Consider the following 15,904-nt stretch of genomic DNA (forward strand, 5'->3'; position numbering starts at 1 on the left):
TATCATATCTCTACATGGTTAGTAGTATACACCTGCTAAAAATTATAATTCATTGATCATACTAATGTTTCGGTTATAGACCTTTGAAGTGATACTGGAATTTTGTATCAACATTCACATATTTTTCCTGTTCTCTGTTATTTCTATCAACCAGGTCAGGCTTTCAAAGCCCACCGGGCCGTTTTGGCTGCCAGCAGCCTCTACTTTCGTGACCTCTTCAGCAGCTCCACCAAGAACCAGTTTGAGTTGCCCTCCTCAGTCACACCTGCTTGCTTTGAGCAGATCCTCACTTTCTGCTATACAGGGAAGCTAACAATGGCAGCTAGTGAACAGCTGGTGGTCATGTACACAGCTGGCTACCTCCAAATTCAGCATATAGTTGAAAGAGGCATGGACCTAATGTTCAAGGCGAACTCACCGCACTGTGACTCGCAGACAGCAGGGTCTTTAGAAGAAACAGGATCCGAGCCACAGAGTCCATGTAATAACGGTAACGGCCTGGCGGTGGCGGCCCTTTTGGGAACCCCAGGCTGGTCTCCATCCTTACTCATGCCGCATCAACGTAAGATTAAACTAGAAGGGGGCGACCCGACGCCCCTGACAGTACCTTCAACGCAAAGCAAGATCTCGTCCTCGGAGTTGGGGAGTCGGCTGACGAGGGCCAGTTCACTGTTCTATACGACGGCTGGAGGGACCCCCATCCCCGGCATGCCTTCTTTCCATCTTCAAGGCTCCGGTGGAGGTGGAGCAGGAGGAGGAGGGGGAGTCGAAAGGTCTAGTCCCGGAGCGTCCAGCCTGCCAACCACTGACAGTCCTACATCCTACCAGAATGAGGATGAGGAGTTTGAGGAAGAGCCCTATGACGGTATCGCAGAGGATGCTTACAGTCATCTGTATGGACGTTCAGCTAACCCCTACGGCAGTGAGTATTATGTTATACTGAGGCTTTTATCAAATCTTTGAAGCTCCAGTGATGAGTGCTCTCCACCAAATACACCAAAGCACTGCAACACTTCACAATCTGGAATATTTTTCTGTTAAAAATTTCTAAAAATATACTATGTTCTCATATATAGTCAAAAAATAATATTGCATTTGTATACTTTGTAACATAAAAGTTGATATAACTCACAATACTGGGTTCACATTATGTACATATACATTATGTATATACATTGAGGACAAATTCTGAGAGGTAAAGGTTCCTTGGTTTCTCAGACAAATACCTACAAAAAATGTTCTTTCTTTTCTTTATTGAATAAAATACATTTTTTTTATTTCTAATGTAGGGTGTAATCTATGCAAAACAATGCACATTTACTTTGTTTTGTAAAGGTGAAACTGAAAATGTTTTCTGTCTTAAAAACAAAAAGCCAAATTGAATTTTAAAACAAATCTCTAATCAAATAAATAAATGAATACAAATAAAGAAAATCCCTAAAATAAATAAACGGCTTAGCTTGTGTTCCTAGTTTGTAATTTAAATGTGTTTTTTTTTTGTTTTTTTAAGAAAAATCAGCATCTACATTTTAAGGCAAAATCTGAGATCTGAGCTCACTGTTTTTATCTTGTGCGTTATCTTCTCACCAGTTTCATTTTCTGACTTGTCCCTGGATTCCCATGGGTCTAGTTGCAACATAGTTGGGCCACTTGACAATGTTAAACAGATAGAGAGATAGATAGATCATTCCACCACGCCAACTGTTAAAGTATTTACTTCTTAACTTCAGTAAATGAAAGTCTTTAAAAGGAAAAACTGGACAAAAGAGCAAAAGCTCACAAAACAATTTCAATGTCAACCCTCATGCTCTTGTCAATATCTTTAAAATCTTTCTAGTCATGTAAGATCCAAGCAAGTGAATTACCTCTGCAATTGCCCTTGGCTCAGATGGAGGAAATTAATTTGATATCAGACCAATCTAAAAGTAAAAACTCAGTATGACTTGCAGAAATATATACCCACGAATGCAGAGTTAGGGAACAAAGTCGCTCCTGTCCATGTTTTGTGCAAAAAAAAAACCTGATGCACATTAATTTCATCCCAGTTACATTATTTAATCTTTCATAAATCATGTATTCTGCGCATCTTGAAAAAGCAGGATGTTGTGCCTCCAGTGTGTGTGTGGGTTCTCTCAGCATAAAGATAGCTTTATGGAGTTATGATTGGAGTGCATCGTGACCAACAACACACTCCTTATCACAGCTACAACAGCTGGTCTGTACTGCGTTTTGTTATAGTTTTCATACTGGTGCAGGTTTGCCTACACATGCAGGCACAGTTGCTATTTTCACTTGTGTTTGCATTCACACAAACTCACATGTGGATGTGCAAACACACACACACACACACACACACACACACACACACACACACACACACACACATCTTCAGTGATTCTTAGCATCCTGCAGCTCCAAGGCATCACACAGGTTTGTCAAATTCTAGAGTTTCAGATATTTATGAAATCCACTCTATCTGCAATCAGTCAGAGCACCCCAGGGTGACATTGTGGGATATTTGAGAAGCGTGCACGCCTTTCCTGTGTGTGTGCATTTGTATAAGTGTGAATGCACATGCAAATGCATTAATCCACACTTTTCTGATTAGAGTATGTGCATGTGTGTCACAATTAATGGATTTATTTCTCCTGTTCTCCGTGTGTGTGCGTGTGTGTGTGTGTGTGTGTGTGTGTGTGTGTGTGGTTGCAAGTGCACACACTCAAAAGTCATCTCAGAGGTTAGGGGAAACAATTTTGTGAGTAAGAACCTAACACCCTGCCTCGGATCTGTCCCTCTCCAAAACTCAAGTTGCTGATGCAGCATCATGACTTATCTGGGATACATCTGCAATGCTCTAAAACATTTATGAAACACAACAAGCTTGTATGAGATTACACCAACCTGCTTCACTAATTAAATGTTGTAGCCTTGATTTAAATAGAGGGCACAGAGGGTATGGATGGTTCTTTTATAGTCTGATAATTATATGGATGTGTCCACATTTATCTGCGTCTGTATTGCTGTGTAACAAAAGCTTTCTGAACCCTTTCTGTTCTCGCTTGCTTTCATCAGTCCAGGACAAGCCAGAGATGGCAGCGATGCCCTTGGCCTTGGAGAGCCGCAACTGCGTGCTGATCCGCAGGGACCTGGTGGCGCTGCCTGCAAGCCTCATCAGCCAGATAGGCTACCGCTGCCACCCTAAGCTCTACACTGAGGGGGACCCGGGGGAGAAGCTGGAATTGGTAGCTGGTAGGCACGCGCACAAAAACACATGCATCCACGAACACACATTGATTTACATTTTATCACATGCACACATGCAGAGTATAACTGAATTGGAAGTATTCATATCTCCACCCTTTTCAACGTAAATTCAGTAGTTGGGAACATTCAACTGATAATTTTAACTTATAGATTCAGGACATAGGAGGACTCAAGTATTCCATTGACTTTTTTTCAAAGCAGACATTTTGCCGAGTCATAGGATGAAAGGCACAGGTGCTACCCCTTATATGTTAAAGGTAACCTGTGTTCACATCTGCAATATTTAACCTTCTTTATTGAGCATGATTGTGTTTTGAAAGTAAAAAAAACATCATATTCAAAATCTAATTTTTATGGGGTTTGTGATCCAGAAAGTCATTGCCAAAAAAGATCAGGTCATATAGGTGAGGTTTTGCTGAAAAAAATAATACCAACATGGCATGGTAAACATTTTTTTAGTGGTATATAGAATGAAAAGTATTTTAAAAAATGTCTTAAAAAGTAAAAAACTCCTAAGGGTTATTAACGTTAATAATGACTGCATTCCACTTAGGGGCGGCCCTGGTATTGTGCATGGTGGCTTACTGGAATAGCTTCACGGGACTCTTAATGGAACTAAACCATCGTTAATGTTATCAGTTTCACCTGTGCTTTTCCTACTATCTCAGGTCAAAATATCTGCTGTGAAAAAGGTCCATTGTGAAAGAAAAAACCTTTCAAATGAAATCCTTTTCTAGAGCTGGCCATTCATACAAAATCAGTAAATTAACAAAGAGGCCATTGATTTGGGTTGATTATCCAAAACTCAGTTACTCTTAATAATGTCAAGTTTATGCAGTTGCAACCTGGTCTCACAGGAATCCGTGAAATAGCCACGGATTCCCTTAACTCAAAACCCGTGGAATAGCCACTGAGTCACCCAAATTTCCGTGAAACTGACACAGATTTCGCTACAATGCAAATAAAACACAGCGGATCGTGTTTTTCTGGCGAGATCTTCGCGACAAAGTGATTATGTACATTTACTGAGTGAATATTTAGAAAATAAAACATATATTTCTCGCTAGAAATCCATTTTTATGCAGAAACTAAGTCAAAATATTTATTAAATATTATTCATATTTTTTTCACTAAAAATGAGAGAACTGTCCGCCATGTTTTTTGTTCTGACCGCCGGAACCTTGAAAGTCACATGACTTGGACACAAACCAATAGGTAAAAAAATCCATGGAATAGCCACGGGATATGACTGTCATTAACTTTTAACTTTTAATCATATTAATTAATTTGAGTGATTCCGTGGCTATTTCACGGATTCCTGTGAGACCATGTTGGCAGGAGGTACACGTTCAACCTGCATTTAACCATTATGGGACTGCAGTCCAAGGTTAATCTCGGGTCATAATAGGGCTGGATATATTTCCCAATATTTTTAATGAATATATCAATAGCAAAGCAAGAGCAAATGTTCAATCAAAGCCAAAGCCAAATACGACATGTCACGAGTAGTTTTATTGAAACCGTTTATTTAAGTGAACTTAAATTCTGTATAACAGGAGTACCTTTTTTTAAAAATCAAAGCGCCATAAAGTGCACATTTAACTAAAAAAAAATCTTAAATAAAAATAGCCTATGAAATAAAATAGGCCAATCTTTTACTGAAATAAATATATTTATATGAGAAAATAATAATGAACATTACCAAAGAAATAAATATGACAAACCCTTGTAAGGGCAGCAATTATATATAAAGAAAGAATTTTTTAAACAATATCAATATATGCGATATGGTCTAATTCCATATCACATTTAAAGATATATTTATATATTTTTATATAGATATATCGCCCAACCCTAGGTCATAATCATTTACTGTGACTTAACTCTAGCTCAACTCTAGGTCCAATATATGCTAAACCCTAGACTGTAAAAAAAGATAAAGACATCTCCACTTCCTCTCACTGTACAAAAGTTAAGTGAAATATTCTAAATATGGGCACTGCCATCATCAAGAGTCAATTACAACTGTCAGTCAGGACATCACATCTCCTTTTTATAGCATCAAATAACTAATTAAAACCAAACTTATCAAGAAAATTATCACTTGACACATAGCTTAAAATGACAGAAGTCATCTTTGGGAACATGTATTTTATTTGTGCTTGAATTTAGTTTGACGGAGTTGTTTTAGCCAACTTTATGGGAACTACCATGCCATCTATTTGAATAAACAATGTTCAACCTAAGCTTCCAGGAAAGAACCAAGCTTTGAAATACACATAAATTGCGCTTAGTTAAATCATTACATCCTTAAAGTTTTTAAGTTGACTAAAAGCCAAATCTACATTTATTTTCCTCCTTCCATTAATTTAACCAGCCAGAGACTGAGAAGTTGGGAGGCGGGGCTAAAGGAAATGCTATTACACTTGCTCTATAATCCCCATAGTGGGGAAGTATGTGTGCAAGATTTGGGTATTTTTACACTTGGACGTCAAACTTCTTTTGGCATAATGTGCCACGCTGCGCAACTTTCATAGGAATCAACAGAGCCCCCGCCGCCTGCCAGTCTCCAGTTGTCTTTATACTGTACTTCCATGGATAAACCATAAAATTAAGACATTTCAGTGAACATCAACAACATTCAATTGAATTCTCATCCCTAATGAAATAAACGTTTAGTGGTGTCTGATCACGTTCAACCCAGTTCTGATTGGCCGCCATCATGGTTTTGAGCCAAATCACTGAGGTGCTCTGAAAGGGACAGAACAAAGCGGCGGAGTTTCTCTGCAGAGATTGGGGACCGTGACAGAAGGACAACCATCTCTGCAGTACTCATCAATCAGGCCTTTATGGTAGAGTGACTAGACAGAAGTCACTCTGGAGTAAAAAGCATATGACAGCCTGCCGGGAGTTTGCCAAATGGCCCTTGCAGGGCTCTGAGAGCATGAGGAAAAAGATTTTTTTTGGTATGATGAAACAAAAAGGGAAGTCTTTGGTCTGACTGCCAGACATCGCTCTTGGCAGTCAGACCACAGACTTTCAAAGAGACAAGGTAGCGTTCAACATGCAGCTAATATAATTCATACAAAGGAGCGGGACAAAAAGTTTAATCAATTTAGCATTGAATCTTTTCAGCCAAAAGCATCGAGTCTACATACTTTTCTGCATACGTTATGGACAGACACGACAAAACACAATGACAGGTGCACGTTGTAGTCCGTAATTAATCAAAAAAGTTTGGGTGCAAAATTTACCGCATGCTCAGATTCAGTTAGATTGCAATGTAATTAAAAACACACAAAATAAGACTGAAACTGGTTATTCAGTTGAAAGAGATGTTTTTGGAAACAAAGCAATGCCAAGTAATTTAATAATGTGCTGTTTTTATGGCCTTCGACTTGGATTCCTCTCCTGATTTCTGATTCTACTTTGGACGGCTGAGGCTTTGTTTAACTGTGTTAAAAGATCTCCTTGAATATGGATTTGAAATTGTAAAAGATGAGCTGCTAATTGGGCCACAGAAAGAAAGGACAAAGCCCTGGAGTCTGCAAAGACAAATAGAGTGTAATATGAGCAGTTTTCTCAGCGAATCCTCTTCTTTTTTTTTTTTCCTCCACCAGGTACACAAGTGTTCATGACTCGAGGTCAGTTGATGAATTGTCATCTATGTGCTGGTATCAAACACAAAGTCTTGCTTCGCCGTCTGCTTGCCACGTTCTTTGATAGGTGAGTATAAAGACATGCACAACTAAAGCAGATCAGTTTGTGTGAGTCTTTAAGTGCCTACTGTTGAGTTCCTTGTATGACTTCGACACTACCGCTGTTGTCTCAAAGCAACTTTCACACTCCATCTGTGGCCATGTTGTGCAATGCGGTTAGTTGTGTGTGTTCCCATGTTCCTACTGTATGTGCCTGTTGTTGACTCTGCCCCCTGGTGTTGACTCTGTATCCCTGCAGGAACACTTTAGCCAATAGCTGTGGGACAGGTATCCGTTCTTCTACTAGTGACCCCAGTAGGAAACCCCTGGACAGCAGGGTCCTCAACGCTGTCAAACGTAGGTTTACTGTCCCAATCATCAAATATATGTGGTAGAAGTTTAAAAGAGAACAATGTGTCAATGGAGTTTTTTTTCCTTTCTTTTACAGTCTACTGTCAAAATTTCAACCCTAACTTCAAGGAGAGTGAAATGAATGTGATTGCTGCTGACATGTGCACAAATGCAAGGCGTGTCCGCAAGCGATGGTTGCCCAAGATCAAGTCCATGCTGCCTGATGGCATGGAGGTGTACCGTGCAGGAATGGGCATGGGTGCTGCTGTCGGTCTGGGCTTAGCACTGGGTGCCCCTCAACAGGGCGTACCCCTCCCCTTTGAGCCTGACTTCAAGGCCCTAGAGCAAAGGTTGTATCCAGATCGCAAGGACCCTCTCAGGACTCACCCACCGCTGACAGAGGGCAGCCCTGGGTCCGGGGCGGCTGGAGCAGAGGCCGAAGGTGAAGGTGAAGGAGTAGTCCAGGAGGAGCAGGAGGAAGATGAGGAGGAGGCTGGGTTAGAAGGTGTAGACGGATCACTGGGGGCGCCAACTTTGATCCCGGGAGCTGAGGCGGGCAATTGTGGCGACACACCGTCTGAGCAGGAAGTTGAAAATTTTGGACAAGGTCTGAGGGTGAACGGACAGTGAATGTCCCTTTGGGCTGCCTCACACATTGTGAAATCTGTTTAACACCGCATTTTCTTTTGCTTGCTCTCTTACTCTTAACATCTCGTCCACCACTCTTTCTTCTCCTCTGTGCTTCCTCAACGGGAATTATTCAGCACAAAAAGCTGCGCTCGTAGATCTTTATTATACAAGAATTTGTCACAGATGCATGCGCACACGTGTGCTTGTGTACACGCATACTTACTGATAGTGGAAGTAGATCACTCATAGTAGAAGTAGACACAGGCATGGCATTAGCACACGAAGAAAACCAACCCTTGCTCCACCCTTTTTTTAGTATATTCAGTATTTACTCAGTATTTTGGCACCCGCAGCAATATTACAAAGGCCTGATAGCAGAACAAATGGCTGGAATGATTCATAATTTCAGTGGAATACAAAAGTAACATCTGCTATACTGGCAGTTAATGGAGTGTGGTATAATGGTTTGTAAATGATTCTGTTTTCTTGGAAAACCGCATCTGAAAATAACCCGTGCAACCTTGGGGATAAACGGATCACAGAAAGAATCCCTCATAAAAACACAGATCATTTCGTTGTATGATAAACATGTATGAATATATAACAAAGACTGCATTATGATTAAAGGTCAAGCAGTGCACTACCACCATTTAACAGAACACATTTCCCATCTTTTAAAGCATCTTCTTAGGGATGAAGACGTGGAAACGTTTTTCTGCGAAAGGAAACACTTGGAGTTTTGTTTTCACGCATATTTACCCGCGACATTTTGGATTAGACCGTCAATGTGATGCCTGTGTCTGCTCCAGACTGCCCTTTACCACAAACACACACAAACAGATCCACACATACACACACACGTGTGCACATTTCTCACCTTATGATAGTTAGCCTTTAATATCTGCACCGATGCATAAAAATACACTGTCCAAAAAAATGTAACAATGCTTTTTAACTTTGAAAGATCCTTTTACATCATTCTGTCTTGGAGATACAGAGAGAGACATGAACAAGAACATGCACTAAAATCCAAGCTTGCATGCATGAATACAAACCATGGATACAGAGAATTATTGAAAACAAAGCCACAAACCTGCATCTAAATAAGAAAACAGCTACCTTTGCCTCGAGATATGCCATTAAAGGACTTTTTTTCCATTTCTCACCGGGATCTGACCTCAGTCTGACACATGTTAGAACTGGCCTGGGTGTGACCCAGGATCCACTGTGTTTGACACATTGGATTTTCTTTTTTTAACTACGGAGCGTGCTGTCGCCACGTGTAGAGGAGACTGAATACATGAAGTCGAAGGAGTAAGTGCACTACACTGAGTGGTAGAAGAGAGAAGCACTTTTTCACCTTGATGTGGTGGTGTGATTGGCACCGAGACTACATAGCCCTGCTTCCATCCTGCTTTCTTTTTTTTCTTTTTTTTACCTGGGGGGGTTGGGGGGTAAATTATTGAATAAAACTTATAAGAGCAATTTCTGCTGGCTTATTGCATTTGCACTCAAAAAAAAGGGTGGGAAACTTTGGCAAAATGTAACTGTACTAAATACTGAAAATGTCCTCCGCTTCACCCTGATTGTTTATTTTCGATGAGGAGATTGTGGGTTCGGAGAGAGAAAACTCTTTCTAACTTTCTATTTTTTGGAAAGGGGGGAGGAGTGAGGCAATGTCGAACAGGGACATAAACCTGTATTTGTCATACTTTCTTTTTTGATATCTGTTTTCATGCTTTCTGCCACGCATAGGGACACAGTCCACACAGCCTTTCTTTGTTGTTTTGTGCATTGATTTAAAGAAATACACTGTTGTATATGTTTTTTTTCTGTTTACTATTTCAAATCACATTTAATCATAAGTTCAGACCATCAAATTAAGTGAAACTTATTGGCAAAGTTAATCAGACTTTTCCCCTGCAAACATTGATAGCATAAGCTAACAAAGAATACAGTATATACCCCTGATATACTTAATCTGTTTATGCTTTAGTGCTGTGCCACCTCAAAGGTTGTTTACTTGTTTTGGATTCCTTAGGAGAAGCTTTAAGACTGCCCTGCACAAGAAACACAGGGTTATAATTGCACAAGGTAATAATAATTTTAAATCTTAATAATAATGACGTTTACATCTATTTTTTTTTCTTTTTGGAAGAAATGTGATCCAACATAGATAAAACAGCGCTGTTTTCGAATGGCTGAGATGATGAATGAATGTAAACTGTAGCACTGCTTTGGCGAGGGATTGACTGAAAATGGTGACGTACACTTTTTTTTCTTACATGAAGAAGTTTTTCCTAAATTGTATACTATAAAAATGGGCCATATCATAACGTTAAGGTAACTGTGAGGCTGGAAGATGTTCAAACTGAATTTTTTTGCTATTTTTAAACTCGTCTTCCAAAGTGGTGAACACCAGGGAGTGTTTCCCTTATTTTCACAAAACTGAGCAAAGATCGAGCACAGGCTTTTATTACTCTATTGGTTATTCTACTTTTATCCCAACAAGCTCATCTTTTTTGACATTTTGATAGTTATATGTCACCATCTGAGAGATTGTGACATTTTCTGTACAGACTTCCAAGTTTTATTTATTTATCTCATTTAGAATTTACTGAGCAGTTCAGTTCCTAAAGTTGCTCTTGAAAAAAGTTGTAATAAAAATAAAGATGATTAGTTGTTTATTAGAACCACAACCTTAATTTATGTAACCAAGGTAGCATTCTTCCTCAAATATGTAATTTTTTTAAGTAAACCAAATTCAAAGTTGATATTTTAGATAACAGCACGGCTTGCAACTTTATCAGAATGCCAACCCCCAAAATGAAACCTGCTTATTTGACTGTCAGACTGTGCAGTAAATCAATTCTGTCCTTGTCTTTTTGTTTCTTTGTATTTTCATGAAACAATCTTTGAAACAGGCAGATTATTTTGCATGGTCACTACTTCAACTGACAGGAATTTCAAATTATCTCCAAATTAACAAGAAGGGCTATCCAAGAGCACAGAACTCCTCTAAAGGCATGCCCAATCTCACATTGTTGATAAAAGTGAAAAATATTTTTTTTTGTGTCAGCCCTGTAATTCAGATACAAAAATTGGGCCATTAATCTAGTAAATACTACAGGGTGGGTAACATTTATAGACTCACTGTAGTGATAAAGGGGTGTGGAGCAGTGCCTTAGACTTTGACTGTGTGTGTGTGTGGATGTTGTGATGTGAACTTTTTAAAGTTTTCAGATACAAAATTTTCTAAAATTGGCCTCTAATGTATTAAATATTTTATTTATTTTTACTTAATGTTCGCCATCTCATTCTTTGACGAGATTGTTTGCACCATCACGATCATGTTCATTTTACTCATTTTAACAGATTTATTAATCCCCTGAACTGACATCCTCACATTATACAATTGAGAAGTCTCCCAAAAAAGTTTATTATATCTATTGTTTCCCCCATCTATAAGTTGAGGCTTCACTTTGGAGTCTTCCTCACAAAACAATCCCACATACATAAATATTTTACATTTATTCCCCTTGATCTGTTCACATTTCAGCTTGTTCACTGTTTGTTTGCCTTACTGTAAAATATGTCTGACTCGGTCCCGGCCAACAAAAACCACCAACCTTTTTAGGAAAAACTTCTTTGGCTTATTTTCTTGGTTTGGCTGTTGTTGTTTTTTTCTTGTGCAGGGTGAATTTGAACATGAATGATGTTGCACTATAAACTGAGATATTCTCAGAGAATGTCAAGGCTAACCCTTGGGAGGATGAGCTGTTTGAGGTGGCTGAAAGCAAAAAGTCTGAAAAATGTATGTAATGTTATGTATTTTACATATAACGTTGATTGAAACCTCCTTCACAGCAAACTCTGTAGTTAAGAATTATTTTTTCAGTTTAATGAGATACATTTGCCATACACCTGGATGATCATTGAACATGACAAGGAAAGAGAGGGTGGGATTGTTGCTTGAAAAGAGCCTGTTTTCACAAACATTTATTTGCAAATAAATTGTTACTTACTTTCTAAAACTTTACATAGTGCTCCGTTCATCCCCCATTACTGTAAAACTGATGGGGACAGTGGTTTTTGTTCCATTGAGTGGTTTATCCTGAAAACAATACATTTATATGCAAAGAGACACTTGTATCATAAAATGCATGCCATTCAGACACTCACTCTAACCCAATGAAACCTCTGATCTTTATGCACCATGTATTTTATGCTGAATAACTGTTGTCACTGTTCGCAAACAAAGACTGTGGAGTCTTGCAAAGAGTAGGGTGGTATTTTTATCACACACCCTGGCCTTTTATTGAATGTTTGCGTCAAGTTTAATCTATTATAATAATGACGGCAAAGTAGTGATAAAGAGTGGAATACATTAACTACCCAGTTGAGTGTGCATTTGAACTTCAGCAGACTCAGAAAAATGCACTAAAAGTTTGTATGTGTATGTATGTGTCCTTGAACATAATGCCAGCACTTTAGAACTACTTAGAAAAATGAGAGATAAAGAATGACGGAGGGTTCGGCGAATGAGGAGAAAACTTTTAAAGCCATGTGTTCAGAGCGCTGACAATCAGAATAGGGATGAGACCCAAAGTGCATTATGGGAGATTTGACATGACTTGCTGTGCTCTTGCTATTTGCTTTGTCTCCTGTTCTCCAGCTTGCTTTGGTCTGTGCTAGCTTACTTTCCAGAGTGGAGGGACATGATGATGTTAACTCCGGCCTTCTTGGTTATAAGTGTGTGTCTCTGCAACAAGGACTGACTGATATTTGACTGATACCTTGGTGCTTCGTAAACAGAGCTGTCCCATGTTGACATGGACCATATCTGTAATGCTCTGGTAAGCATGAGCCGACACTTGGTCCAAAGTCTGGGCTTATTGGTAACCTCTAAATGGACCAGAGTCCATACAACAAAAGAGGATCTTACCATGCAACCCTGCACTTTGATCATGGTAACGTTCTTCACTATCAACAGGGCTTGGACCAGGCAAACTGGGATGGGACAATTTCAGTGTTGATACTGCTTTATGTTTCAAATGAAAAATGTTAAAATGTTTATGCGCCTTCTGACTCAAGCATCAATAATATATACAACAGAAATGCAAGTTGCCACTTTTGATGTTGCATAAGAATCTACCTTTCATTCCCATCATGGTATTTGCCATCACCAGTTTCAGTTGTGTAGTCCAAGAGTACCTGGTTTCTTTAAATGCAATACAGAAAAATCTGCTTTCTAATAAAAGTCCTTACTTCACCATACACTGCCCGCCTCTTTCTTTTCTCTCTGTTTGCATTGTGTTAGGTTATTTCTTTAAGATAGCTGTCAGGGTTTTTGTAAGTGCTGACCTCTAAATACTCATTACACAAGAGGATCTCCTTTGAAAAGATTTCACCCTGAGGAATCTTGTTTGAGTTTTTTTTTCCAACTTGCTATGTATTGTAGAAAGGCTAAGGATTCAGATTCACATGTATTACATATCAAGACATTGTCAAGAAGCAGGGCAATCGCACCTCATCTTGAAAAAAGCTTTTAAATCATCAATGAAATAGTGAACAGGATGAATTCAGACCACTTTTAGGCTACAGAAGGCCTAAAGAGTCAACATCAAATGAAACACCACATGGATTTCACATGTCCAAAAAAACGTGGAGAACATGTACCACACATTTGACTGTGTGTGTTATTTGGACCTGTGACCACATATGCTTCAAAATAATGTTTTATCTATAGGGGGATGTTTTGATTTATTGAATTTACTGAACACATTATCAAACAATATAGCTAATTCTAAAGAACCGTTTAAAATGTATAGTTTAGCTTTGATCTGAAGGGCTGGGAAATATGATGATTTAAGTATTGCCAGAACAAGATAAAATGTGTATTGTATATACGTTTCAATATTGTTTCAGTGGCATAATTTCACCTAGAGACTCCATTTAAACTTTAAACAGCAGACACAAGTCTTGTGTATTGGTGTATTAATCCACGTTTCGATAGGTCATATAATTTTTTTTTTTTATCAATGCCTGTTCAATGACCATGATCATTTTTGGAGAAATTCTGAGATTACAATGGGTGTGTATTGCATGGAATGTTTGTGTCACAGTGTGTGACATCATCGCTCAGAGTGTAGAGGGAGAGAAAAAATTGTCAAAAAATACATTTGAAAACTGCGCTCCAGGCCGCAAACACAATTTATACATATAAACTTAGGACAATTTGTCTTCTCACTCACAATCCTCTGGTAAAGCTGTCAGAGTTATAGTTCGGGCGTAGGACGCACAGATGCGCCACCAACACGCACCAAGAGCCTCATTGACTCCCATATAAAAAATGTAGGAAGATTTCCGTAGAAAAGCATATTTAACAGTTTTTCTGATCACTCTTACAAAGCTATTTCTTAATTTTTCTTCACAAAAAACATATGTAGCTGTTCAGGAAGAACACAGGACGCTCAAAGTGAAGTCTGATCAATGATAGGTATTATGGTTTTGCCAAAAATGCTTTCTGTTTGAGGCCAGAAATTCCAGCTCCACCTCTGGCTGCTGTCACTGTGTCGGAACATTCTACAGCGGCAGTTAATTCTGTTGATTGCTCTGCTCTGATTGGTCGACCACAAAGCCTTTGATCCTTTGATGTGATTACAGTTACAGATACACACACGCACACACATGCACGCATAAGCACGCACACTCCTCCAGATACACATGCTTCACAAACACACACACACACACACACACACACACACACACAGACACACACACATTTTGAGGTTAAAGGGCATAGGTTGCTGTATAAATAAATACTTGAAAAGGAATGCTTGTTGTAGGTGTGCTCCTTGTATATAACATAATATCATAACATTGCAAGTATTAATTGTTTGAAATCTCTGAAGAATCTCATCATAGTCTACACACACCGGCAGTAGCCCCCCTTATTATTATTATCTATGTAGTGGGTCAGTTTTGCCAGATTATAATGATGCTGATGTGTTTTGTTTTCATAACATCATATGTGAGTGAGTGGCCTTGACAAGAGGACATTGTGGTGCATTTGTAGTTCTATGAGCGTTTGCACATCTGTACATGAAAATGCACTTAATGACAGTTAGTTATTGATGTATTGAGTATATTAACTGTATATTACTGTAATTTATTATATATTTTGCCAGAAAATGATGATTCTGGGGTCATGATGATGGAGCCCTTGAATACTGTTGCCCAGGGTACAGCAAAGTGTTAATCTTGCCCTGGATATTATCCTCATTTTGTGAAGAGCTTAAGTGTATGAGCCTACAGCTCATAGTATGAGCTCAGTGTTTAGGTCTCAGAGTGCTCTGCTATCTTTTTTCTTTTTTTTTAACTTTATTGAGAAATTCAAATACAGTCAGAAAATTCATGTCTGATGGAACAAACAAAGTCTGGCATCACAAAATTGAAAATAAATACATTTGAGACAAAGTGAATGAAGTGCATAAGTTAGTACAGCTGTAAATTAAACAGAATAATAAAAATAATCAAATTAAAAGGGAAGGAGGAAAAGTAGAGAAAGAAAGAAAGAAAGAAAAAGGCATGATATATTACATTTCTCCAAATATTTCTTGAATTATGTTGAGAGTATGTATATATTTGTTATCATTTTTTAAATACAATCAAGGTAGTTATTAAATTCTATTTCAAAAGCAGGGAAGAAGGGTCGACTTTTGGAAAATTTGGCCTTGTGAATGTGGAATTTCCCCATTAAAATAATCAAATTAATTAAGTGTTGAATTCTCCTATTGTCATTGCTATAATGTAAAAGTATATCTATGGGTTTCAAATGAATTGGTAGGATGGAATGTGAGGTGATGCAAGCTTCAATTTTTTTCCAAAAAAATCTGGGAAAAATTACATTCAACAAAAATGTGCCTGATTGTTTCCACTTCTGCATTACAAAATACACA

At 38.5% G+C, this 15,904-nt stretch overlaps 1 protein-coding gene across 5 annotated transcripts in view; it reads left to right on the plus strand.

Annotated features, from left to right (window-relative positions):
• The window catches only part of LOC131992283 (nucleus accumbens-associated protein 2), a 33,345-nt gene extending 22,865 nt beyond the window's left edge, over nt 1-10,480 (plus strand). For all 5 annotated transcript variants that reach the window (XM_059357802.1, XM_059357806.1, XM_059357803.1 and 2 more), the window contains exons 3-7: nt 155-922; nt 3,073-3,249; nt 6,885-6,990; nt 7,222-7,319; nt 7,411-10,480. In XM_059357802.1, coding sequence (XP_059213785.1) covers nt 155-922; nt 3,073-3,249; nt 6,885-6,990; nt 7,222-7,319; nt 7,411-7,943 — 1,682 coding nt within the window. In that variant the 3' untranslated portion in view covers nt 7,944-10,480. The remainder of the gene's footprint in view (nt 1-154; nt 923-3,072; nt 3,250-6,884; nt 6,991-7,221; nt 7,320-7,410) is intronic.
• Nucleotides 10,481-15,904: the final 5,424 nt, after the last annotated feature.

Source organism: Centropristis striata, chromosome 19 (genome assembly GCF_030273125.1).
Source record: "Centropristis striata isolate RG_2023a ecotype Rhode Island chromosome 19, C.striata_1.0, whole genome shotgun sequence".
In the NCBI taxonomy this organism is placed as follows: Eukaryota; Metazoa; Chordata; class Actinopteri; order Perciformes; family Serranidae; genus Centropristis; species Centropristis striata.